We start from the raw sequence: 11006 nt of genomic DNA on the forward strand, positions 1-11006 counted from the left end.
ACCTCGGCACCGGCCTTCTCCGGCACAGGGACCTGATCGAAGACTCTCAGCTCCCACCACACCTGCGACGCAGACTCGTTCGGATCGCCCAGCACCTACTCCTGCTGCGGCACCTACGACTGTGGTACCGTCGACTCCGGTTTCGAGAGGGCCGTCGAGTCCGGTCCTTGAGAGCTCCCCTCAGAGGTCTGTGGTTGAGCTTACGGTCACCTCCACACCGGAGACGTTTGCCTCAGCCAGGGACCTTATTGCGATGACTGAGTCTGTCCTGCCTCAACCCCCGGCACCACCGGTGTGGGTACTGCATTCCAGAGGCAAGCTAGCCGCTATGAGACCTCCTTCGCTAGACTCAACAAGCCAGCGCCAATCTCGATCCAGGTCCCGACACTGCTCGAGGTCCCACGGATGGTCCCGGTCGAGACGCCGCTCGCAGTCCCGGCACCGCTCACCTAGGCAATACCGGTCGTACTCGCGGCACCGATCCACCTCTCGTCCTGCCTGGTACTCTCGGTACCGCTCCGGCTCTAGGCACTGCTCCCGGCACCGAGACTCTCGCAGCTGGTCCCGCCGCAGGCCGTCAAGATCCAGGTCGACCTCCCGGCACCGCACTGGTTGCAGGTCCCAGTCTCGTTCTCAGCACCGCTATGGCTCCCGGTACCGATTCCTGGCACCTAGGAGATCTCCAGCGACGAGAACAAAGGACTCATACCAGCCTCATTTGGCTCCTCCCTGGCCATCCCGGCACCCGTCCGTGTCCTCTCAGGCATACGCCCTGGACACCGATGTGCCTGCTGCATTGTTTCAGGAGCCCCAACCTCAAGATCATGGGCTGCAGCAATGGGGTTTCTGGACACCTTGCTCTCAACCAGGTCCATCGCGTTTGGCCACCTCAGAACACCGGGTGCCGGAAGCCACGATCACCCGCCCTCCTCCTCCCCCTATGGAGGAAGGGTTGACGCAGCCTCAGGATTCCCAGATCCCCAGGGAGACACAGACGATCCACCAGGCAGAATCCTCATCAGATCCGCTGGTTCCAGGTCTCTCCTCTTCATCCTCCCCTGACGAGGCTGTAGCTGGAACCTCTTCTATTGGTCTTCCACCAATTGACCTCAGGGCCCACCAGGACCTCCTCAGGCGTGTTGCACAAAATACGAACTTGCAAGCCGAGGAGGTCCCGGAGGTACAGGACCCAGTGGTGAACATTTTGTCATCAGATGCCCCCACTAGAGTGGCTCTTCCCTTCATTAGGACCATACAGGCCAACTCCACTACGATCTGGCAGTCTCCGGCCTCTGTCCCACCGGCAGTGCGAGGAGTTGAGCGTAAATATATGGTGCCCTCCAAGGGCTATGAATATCTCTATGTCCATCCTCCTCCCTTCTCCCTCGTTGTCCAGTCGGTCAATGAGAGGGAACGCCATGGTCAGCAGGTGCCAGCCCCTAAATCAAAGGAGGCGAGACGCATGGACTTGCTAGGGCACAAAGTCTATTCGGCAGGGGCTCTCCAACTCAGTGTGTCCAACCAGCAAGCTCTCCTTAGCCACTATAGTTATAACACCTGGGCGGCAGCGGATAAATTCAAGGAGTTGCTTCTGCAAGACACCCGGCAGGAGTTCTCGGCCATCCTCGACGAAGGAAAGAAGGTGGCAAGAACTTCCCTGCAGGCTTCTCTGGACGCCACGGACTCAGCTGCCAGGACTCTGGCCTCTGGCGTGACTATGTGCCGTATCTCGTGGCTGCAGGTTTCCAGCCTCCCCCCGGAGCTCCAACACACGATCCAGGATCTTCCATTTGAGGGTCAAGGGCTGTTTTCGGATAAAACTGACCCTAGGCTGCAGAGCCTAAAAGACAACAGGATCATTATGCGCTCATTAGGAATGCACACGCCAGTGACTCAGCGCAGGCCCTTCCGGGCCCAACTGCACTGCCCTTACCCTCAGTCCCGGCAGAGGCAAGACTTCGGCAGACGGTGAGGCAGAACCAGTCGCCAAAGGCAATCGGGCAACCAAGGGGGCCAAAACCAAAGCTCCTCCAAGCCTTCCTCAGGGCCAAAGCCTTCCTTTTGAAGGTGCGCCCGAGGGCGTTGTACCAGGTTCTTTAAAGGATCCGTCCCCTCCTTTTTCCAACCGTCTTTCCTTTTTCCTCCCTGCGTGGTCCCAGCTAACATCAGATCGTTGAGTCTTACGCATGCTGGAACTTGGATACCACCTCCAATTTATTTCAAACCCCGCCTTCCACCCACCTCCCTTGTCCCTCTTCAGGGACCCCTCTCATGAGCAACTCCTCCTACAGGAGGTGCAATCGCTCCTCGCCAAAGGAGCCATAGAAGAGGTACCGGAGCACGAGCAGGACAAGTGGTTTTACTCCCGCTACTTCCTAATCCCCAAGGCAAAGGGAGGTCTCAGACCTATCCTCGATCTGCGGGAACTCAACAGATACATGATAAAGTTGAAGTTCTGTATGGTATCCCTGGAACCATTATCTCATCCCTGGATCCTGGAGACTGGTATGCCGCCCTCGACATGAAAGATGCCTACTTCCACATAGCCATCTTCCCGCCTCACAGGAGGTTCCTCCGGTTCGTGGCCAACTGCCGACATTTTCAGTTCGCGGTCCTCCCATTCGGCCTCTCTGCAGCCCCAAGAGTATTCACCAAATGTATGGCTGTCATCGCCGCCCACCTCCGCCGCAGTCGGATACATGTGTTTCCGTATCTAGACGACTGGCTCATCCGTGGGACCTCCGAGGCGCGAGTCCTCAGTCACGTCCGCATTGTCAAGGACCTTTTTCTACGTCTAGGTCTAATGATCAATGCGGAAAAATCGACTCTGATCCCCACTCAGAGGATAGAATTTATTGGCGTCACCCTGGACTCCACTCTTGCCAAAGCCTGTCTACCACTGCCACGATTCCAGACTATGGCAGCCATCATCCGGAGATTGCGAGTGGCGCCATTGACCTCGGTGCGCACTTGCCTCGCTCTCCTGGGCCACATGGCGGCCTGTACGTTCGTAACGAACTACGCCAGACTGCGCCTTCGGCCCCTCCAGTCGTGGCTCAACTCACAATACCGACCAGCCAGGGATCCTATGGACATGGTCGTCACCATTCCCCCGACTGTCCTAGACTCCTTACAGTGGTGGCTGGATCCCTCCATGGTGTGTGCAGGGCTCCTGTTCCATCCGCCCCAGCCCTTGGCGTCCCTGACAATGGACGCATCATCCCTGGGTTGGGGGGCTCACCTCAGACACCTGCGCACTCAGGGCCTTTGGTCATCTCAAGAGCTGACCCTCCACATCAACGTCCGGGAGCTGAGAGCGGTCCGCCTCGCTTGCCAGACGTTCTGACAGCACTTACAGGGCCGTTGTGTGTCAGTATTCACCGACAACACAATGGCCATGCACTATATAAACAAGCAGGGCGGCACGAGGTCTTCGCCCCTGTGTCAAGAAACCTTACGTCTTTGGGACTTCTGCATAGCCCACTCTATACACCTCATTGCGTCCTTTCTCCCGGGAGTTTGGAACACGCTGGCAGATCGCCTCAGCAGATCCTTCTTTCCCACTAATGGTCACTTCACCCGGACGTTGCTCTTTCGCTCTTCTGGAGGTGGGGGTTTCCCCGGATAGACCTCTTTGCGTCCCGCAGGAACAGGAAATGCCAGACGTTCTGCTCCTTTCAAGGCCTCTCACCGGGTTCAGTGATGGATGCCTTCCTTATACCGTGGACGACGCACCTGCTCTACACCTTCCCACCATTTCAGCTCGTCCACAGGGTCCTATTGAAAGTACGCAGGGACAAAGCCCACTTAATCATGATAGCTCCAGCGTGGCCTCGGCAGCACTGGTACACCATGTTGCTAGACCTATCCATAGCTGACCCTGTCCCCCTGCCTCTTCACCTGGACCTGATCACTCAGGACCATGGCAAACTGCATCACCCGGACTTTCAGTCACTCCACCTCACAGCATGGCTCCTGAGTGGCTGACCCAGTCTGAGCTGCGTTGCTCTGCCCCAGTGCAACAGGTGCTCCTGGTAGCAGGAAGCCTTCCACTAGAGTGACATATTTGGCCAAGTGGAAGCGTTTCACGTGCTGGTGCGTGGAGCAGAACTTCCTTCTCACTGAGGCCTCCATTCCCAGCATCTTGGATTACCTCTGGTCCCTCAAACAACAGGCCCTAGCAATATCATCTCTGAAGGTCCATTTGGCGGCTATCTCTACCTTCCACCCAGGGGAGAATGGCCGCTCGGTATTCTCACACCCGATGGTGTCTAGATTCCTTAAGGGCCTAGAGTGCCTTTACCCCCAGGTACGCCGCCCTACCCCTACATGGAACCTTAACCTGGTTCTTGCCAAACTTATGTCCGCCCCATTCGAGCCGTTAGCAACTTGCTCCCTTCTCTACCTTTCATGGAAAACCGCTTTCCTGGTGGCTATCATGTCTGCGAGACGAGTCTCGGAGCTTCGGGCCCTCACGGTAGATCCCCCATATACTGTGTTCCACAGGGACAAGGTGCAGTTGCGACCGCATCCGGCCTTTCTCCCCAAAGTGGTATCAGCCTTCCATGTTAACCAGGAGATCTTCCTACCTGTTTTCTTTCCAAAGCCACATTCATCTTGCAGAGAGCAGCAGCTACACTCCCTAGACGTCCGTAGAGCGCTTGCTTTTTATATCGAGCGAACAAAGCCATTTCGCAGAACCCTCCAACTCTTTGTCGCAGTGGCTGAGCATGTCAAGGGCCTACCCATCTCCTCACAGCGGATTTCTTCCTGGGTAAAGTCGTGCATCCGCACCTATTACGACTTGGCTCACGTCCCATCGAGCCACATGACTGCGCACTCTACCAGGGCTCAGGCCTCATCGGCTGCTTTCCTCGCTCACGTGCCCATTCATGAAATTTGTCGTGCAGCTACCTGGTCCTCGGTCCACACCTTTGCCTCCCACTATGCCCTGGTTCAGCAGTCTAGTGATGACGCAGCCTTCGGCTCCTCAGTGTTACACTCTGCGACATCTCACTCCGACCCCACCGCCTAGGTAAGGCTTGGGAATCACCTAACTGGAATGGATATGAGCAATCACTCGAAGAAGAAAAGACGGTTACTCACCTTTGTAACTGTTGTTCTTCGAGATGTGTTGCTCATATCCATTCCAAACCCGCCCTCCTTCCCCACTGTTGGAGTAGCCAGCAAGAAGGAACTGAGGAGCGGTCGCGTCGGCAGGATTGTATATCCAGTGCCATGGCGGCGCCACTCCAGGGGGCGACCTGCCAACCCACTGGAGTTGCTAGGGTAAAAATCTTCCGACGAACGTGCACGCGCGGTGCGCACACCTAACTGGAATGGATATGAGCAATACATCTCGAAGAACAACAGTTACAAAGGTGAGTAACCGTCTTGTGTGTCCCTCTATCGGTGCTCCACGACCCACTCTCCTCCCCTCTACTTCAGAGTTCTAATAGTTGACTCTGCAGTAGAGAGAGAACTGGAGAGGGATTGCCCACACACATTGGCTTGCCTCGTGGCAGGTGGGGAGCAGCGCATGCATGGGTGGGATGGTCTGCTATCAAAATTCTCCAATCAGCAGCACAAGGACGCAGACACACCTACAGTGAGTCATTTCTTCTTGTTTTCACTTGAACTTAAGGCCAAAATTCAGGATTGATTAACTTACAAAGTTCGGATCTATGTTTAGTCAAGGAAAAGTCTTACATTTCTGTAATACCTGCCATGTGACAGCTATCTGGATTTATATAAGAGCACTGAAATTTGTACATAATTTCTAGGAAATACTAATTTGCAAATAGATTGTTGTTATAAAAATACTCCTTCAATAACTGACCATATGGATCCTCACTCTTTAGCCTAAACTCACAATCTTGTAGTGGTCTCAGTTGCCCTTCATTTACTTTTGACCATGAAAGTTGCAGTGAGCTTGGAGCTCATTCAGTGTCCTCAATACTTCTGTCATCAGTAACTGGTTTTTCATTTTTCTGCCCCTTTTATGTGTATTCTTGTATGTGTAGTTAAAAGTCAGCTTTTTTATTTTAATTGATGTTGATGCCAGTGCAGGCACCCTGTAGGTCCCACTCCTCATGAGCAGCTTTGTTTTTCCTGAACTTCAGTCCTAAGATGCAGTTTCTCTTAATGTCTTTTGGCCCAATAGACAGCAGAACTAAGGCAACTGAGAGCTCTGGCTTTATGAACTATGCTTCACACAATGCTGTGATACCCATTGCAGCCTCCCATTTTTGAGTGCCTTTGGGAGAAGGTCAGAATTAGTGTGAGTTCACTCTTAGAAAAACAGCTATTTCAAACCTCTACTAGTAAGAGAGGCTTCTTCTCGCCCTGAGTCTAATACCATTAGCATTGAGATACACTGGCTCTGATTAACCACTTGACAGGGTGGTTTTATGACCAACATGATGAGCAGCACGTAGGTCATTCGTCTCGTCTGATCAACTGAGTTGGATACCAATCATCCAGCATTATCAATGTTGAGGGGTGTCTTGATTTCAAAGACCTAATCACCGTAAGTGACCTTAGGGCCAGCAAAAGTGGCATTGGAAAGTTCCCAATGTCACCTGAGCAAATAAGGAGCATTCAGTTATATGTCATGAGTGCCTCTGAACTGAGCCTTTGAGTGGTCTTGGGACTCTGTTTCTTGGCGTCCCTTGCTTCTGGGCTGGAGAAAGATGGAGAAACTGCACTGTAGTCTCCTTGCTCCCACTCAACCTCTGTGAAGGTGAGGAAGTATAGTACTGTGACACAGGGTGGCTGGCTGGCTCCTGTGACTGAAGTAGGTCCAGCTTCCATGCCACAGTAGATGCTCCCAGTTAAAGGGGTGGGGTCCAAGTTGTAAAAGGTGAGCTGAGGAACAGTTTTGTTTACTTTGCTTAGTTTGGGCAATAAAGCTGCCTAAAGGAGACTGTGAGTGCAGCAGCTTTCTTTAGCAAGCTGGAGAGAAGCCCTGCCTCATCACTAGGGCCCTACCAAATTCATGGCCATGAAAAACGCATCACGGACCATGAAATCTGGTCTTCATACTATACAGATTTCATGGGTGAGACCAGTATTTCTCAAAATGGACCAGGAATTTGGTAGGGCTCTACTTATGACGCACTATTTGTCTCCCAGAAAATCTTCAATACTCAGAGAGACTGGCACAGGGGATGCCTTATTGTCTATCCATTCAGTGTCTACCTCCTCAGAGCTATATGACATTGGGAAGGTGTCTTTGTAGTAGTCTTGCCTCCACTGATAATGAAACTGGTTCAGTCTTCTTCATTTGACCCTATCTGGGAGCTTTTTCTGTTATTCTGCTTTAAATTTCAGTGCCTAAGTCACCTCAGTGGGCGCTGTGGCTGCTTAACTTCTTTGAAAATCAGGCCATATATTTTATGGCTGTGAAATATGATTAAATGAGTGGTGGAAGGACTCTGTCTAAGGGTTATGGAGATTGTATGGTAATCACACAAATGAAGAGGCTGGAAATGACTATTTAGACTTAGATTGTTGTGGTCTTTTTAGATATTTGAAACCGAGGTGAGTGCAAAAGAGAGTTTTCATTTAAATTTTCCTATTAATACAAAAAAATCATAAAACTAATATAATCAGAACTGTCTATTAATACAATATTTTTCATACTTTCCAGTATGGAAATCAATGGGTCTTTAAGGCATTAATCTCCCAGGCTTATATGTCTGACTCTCACAAGATATTAATTCTTCAGAAACCTGCTTTGCACTAGTGTTTTGTAAATTCTCTCTTTCCCGGTCAGCCTCTATGGATTTTTCACTAATCAACATGTTCTCTTTAATAGGATCTTTTACAGCTGCAGTATGAAGGTGTTGCTGTCATGAAGTTGTTTGACAGAGCGAAAGTCAACGTCAACCTCCTGATCTTCCTTCTGAACAAGAAGTTCTATGGGAAATAACTGGCATCTCCCAGAGGAGCTATGAAAAGGGGGATGAATGGAAAAACTGTATCTCTGTTTCTTAATATCCTCTTTCACCTGTCAGAACCAAGGACACCTATATATTGATGTACCTCCCTGTGCCCAAACTACAAGTATATCACTTCGTAAAGAAGTCCTTTATGGGGACTCTATCTGTCTTACAGCTATGATCTTTTTTCTGACTTTTCAGATTCCTTGAGAAGCATTTAGTTTAGAATGTTTTCCATGTACTATTACAGTGGCATTGGGGATTAAACAGTTGTTAGAATATATTTTGAGCTTCTGGCTGTGTTCTTTGCCTAAATGTTTGGATGGTGGGACTTGAATTCTTGTTACTTGTTGTAGAAGAAGAAAGCTAACACAGCAGAGCAACCAGGTCTGCCTCTGTATCTAGAAGCAGAACAGGATTTCAGCTCATATTTAGACTCCCTCCCTGAAATTCTAAGAAAACACAACAGGACATCAATTTAGAGAAATATTTGCTCTGTGCTGTAGCATGGAGAAACTGGAAAAAATTTAACTAGCTGATTCTGTCCATAGCAGTGTCCATTACCAAAGGCTCGCTACCAGGATGACTGAACTCTCTTTATAGATTTGATTTGTAAAGACCTATACTTGAGTTATATTTTAGCATGTTATTCAATGTGCGTATGTAGCTCTATCTTCAAGCAATGGGGAGAAGAAAAGATTTTCTCACAGAACTGAGTCAAATTAAAAGTGGTTAATGGCCAGGTTGGTCAGGTTGTTTCAGAGCCAGCTTGTGGTGGTGGTGGTGGTGGTGGTGGTGACTATTAGCTGCATGAGACTAGTGCAGCAGAGTCCTTGATGGCTTTCAGTGACCTAAGTGTTGCTGAATTATTACTACATATACATTATTGTAGCCATGGAGAACATCTTTAGTGATCCAATTTTTTTTCAATATTTGTTTCTTATTAAGATGCCTTACTAATATACACATTGTCCCAGTAGTAGAGGAAATGAGGAATGTGTGTGCTAATGCCTAAAGATGAAAAGTGGCCTTTTATTGGGGGTGGAGGAGAGAGATTTTTTGAATCAGCTGAGAAAAGTTTATTTTACAGTTTTGCTTCAGAATCTTTTAGAAGGTTACAGGAAAAGTTTCTAAGTTAGCTTAGTGCTCCACATATCTCTACCGGATACCATTAAACACTATGATCTACCTGCATAGACTTGCCAAAGAGAATTTACTCTGCCTTAAATAGTCTCAGCTGTTAAATTATTTACATTTTACCAAATGTACGTGAGCAAATGACTCCCTGTTTCCTTTACTGCTTAGATATTCACTCATTATTACGGTGGTGCCTGTTACATTGCTATACCTAAGAGAAATTCAAAAGGATCATTATGAACTCTGATCTCCATTAACTTACTTCTAGCCTGAAACAAACTTTTGTTGCCCAAATTATCTGCTCCAGACAAAAATGTTTTTTGGGTTTTTTTTAATAATTTTAAAATCTGTTTGACTGTTTTATGTTCCCAGAGTATAGGTTAAAATAATCTCTCTATTCTTAGACACACACACGTATGCCATACGTTTATTTCAAATAATTTTGTTTTATAATTTAATCACAGAATCTGCCATTTTAGTGTGTTTTAAATGAAACCAGTTACTAACTCTCTGCCTGCCTTGGGAGTCAGTTGTTTCCCATAGTCTTTTTAAGAGACTAATCCTATATGGCTCTACCTTGTGACAATCCCTGCCACGCAAACAGTAACAAACCTGATTTTATCTTGGTCCATGCAGTATTAGCATAATAAAAGAATAGATGCCACAACTTTCCTTTTAGATGTAAAATTGATCACATCCAGGAAGTTCCAAATAGGGGAAATTCTGCCCTCAGAGAGGAGAACCTCAAAATAGGAATTCCACTCCCTATCCCGAAATAGCATCAGGAAAGGGGCATGATAAAAGTCTTGACTTACGTCTACCTGTTTCTTTTCAATGTGAGTCCCCACTGCTGTTTAACTAAAGGGTTTTAAATATAACTGTCCTTTTTTAGTTCAGGATAGTGACAATAGGACATTCTCAAATTATTCATCAGGGAAATAAAACAGCACCCTGACAGCTGTTCAACAAAAGGGATTATATTTTCTCCATTTAAAAAGGGCTACTTTCCCAGATGTCTGCATGGCTGCCTCCTCGCCATAACCTAAGAAATTGCTAATGAGACATGTTAGGCTATTCTAATAAAACATCATAATACCTATGAGGCGAAGATATTTTGGATTATTTATAAGAACAGCCAATACCTATTTGAAAACAGTTTTGGTGCAAATTGATAAAAGACAACTAGGTAGTAAAAGAGTGAAACAGTTTTCTGGGAACAGGTGTGCCAATTCTAGTTAAATAACAGTGTGTAACTTTGGTTGGAGTTTTTAAAAGAACGGAGACACTCTGACAGAAAGATCCAGTTTCAGCACTGAAATTTTGTAATTTGTTACTTTATTTATTGGTGTCCTAGCTTTCCCTTTTCTCTTCCCTCTCCCCTCCCCACAATCATGGTATTTATCTTGGGCTTAAATTTCTTTCAGATAACTAGAGGGCTTAGCCTATTGTTTACACATAAAATGTCTTTGTATTTCTCATCTAAATAAAAGATAATTTGTTCATGTCTGAGTGTGTTTGAATCTATTTGGGGCCGGCTTTAATTTGTGTGTCAGTTTGTTAAACGCAGCACTTTGCTCTTTAGTGAAAATTTCTAATCACAAGACCACAACAGCATATACATACACTGACATCTTCTGCATTTCTCAGATATCAGTCACTTATGGACAAGCCTATCATCTCACCCTATTATAATGTGTCTGAATCAAGTTGAGAGGCATGTGCAGGGTTGTTTCCTAGTTACACTGCATTTCGTGCACTCCAATTTTAAAAAAGTGCTATCAAATTTGGTTTCCATCATTTCCATAGGAAAGGCAGAACCACAGTCTTTAGGTTCCTAGGGAATCCATGGCTTCAGAGCTAGTTTGGAACCAGCAACTCTGGAACTTCTCAACCCACCACTCTTCTCAGTCTGCCCTCCAGGCTCAG

At 47.8% G+C, this 11006-nt stretch overlaps 1 protein-coding gene across 1 annotated transcript in view; it reads left to right on the top strand.

Moving 5' to 3' along the window:
• LOC116817080 (ras GTPase-activating-like protein IQGAP1) overlaps positions 1–10582 on the top strand; it is a gene marked incomplete at its 5' end in the record, with an annotated part of 34707 nt that extends 24125 nt beyond the window's left edge. Inside the window, one exon of the mRNA XM_032766843.2 lies at positions 7820–10582. Coding sequence (XP_032622734.2) covers positions 7820–7933 — 114 coding nt within the window. The remainder of the gene's footprint in view (positions 1–7819) is intronic.
• Between the last annotated feature and the right edge of the window lie 424 nt (positions 10583–11006).

This window comes from Chelonoidis abingdonii, unplaced genomic scaffold (genome assembly GCF_003597395.2).
Source record: "Chelonoidis abingdonii isolate Lonesome George unplaced genomic scaffold, CheloAbing_2.0 scaffold0018, whole genome shotgun sequence".
NCBI lineage: Eukaryota > Metazoa > Chordata > Testudines > Testudinidae > Chelonoidis > Chelonoidis abingdonii.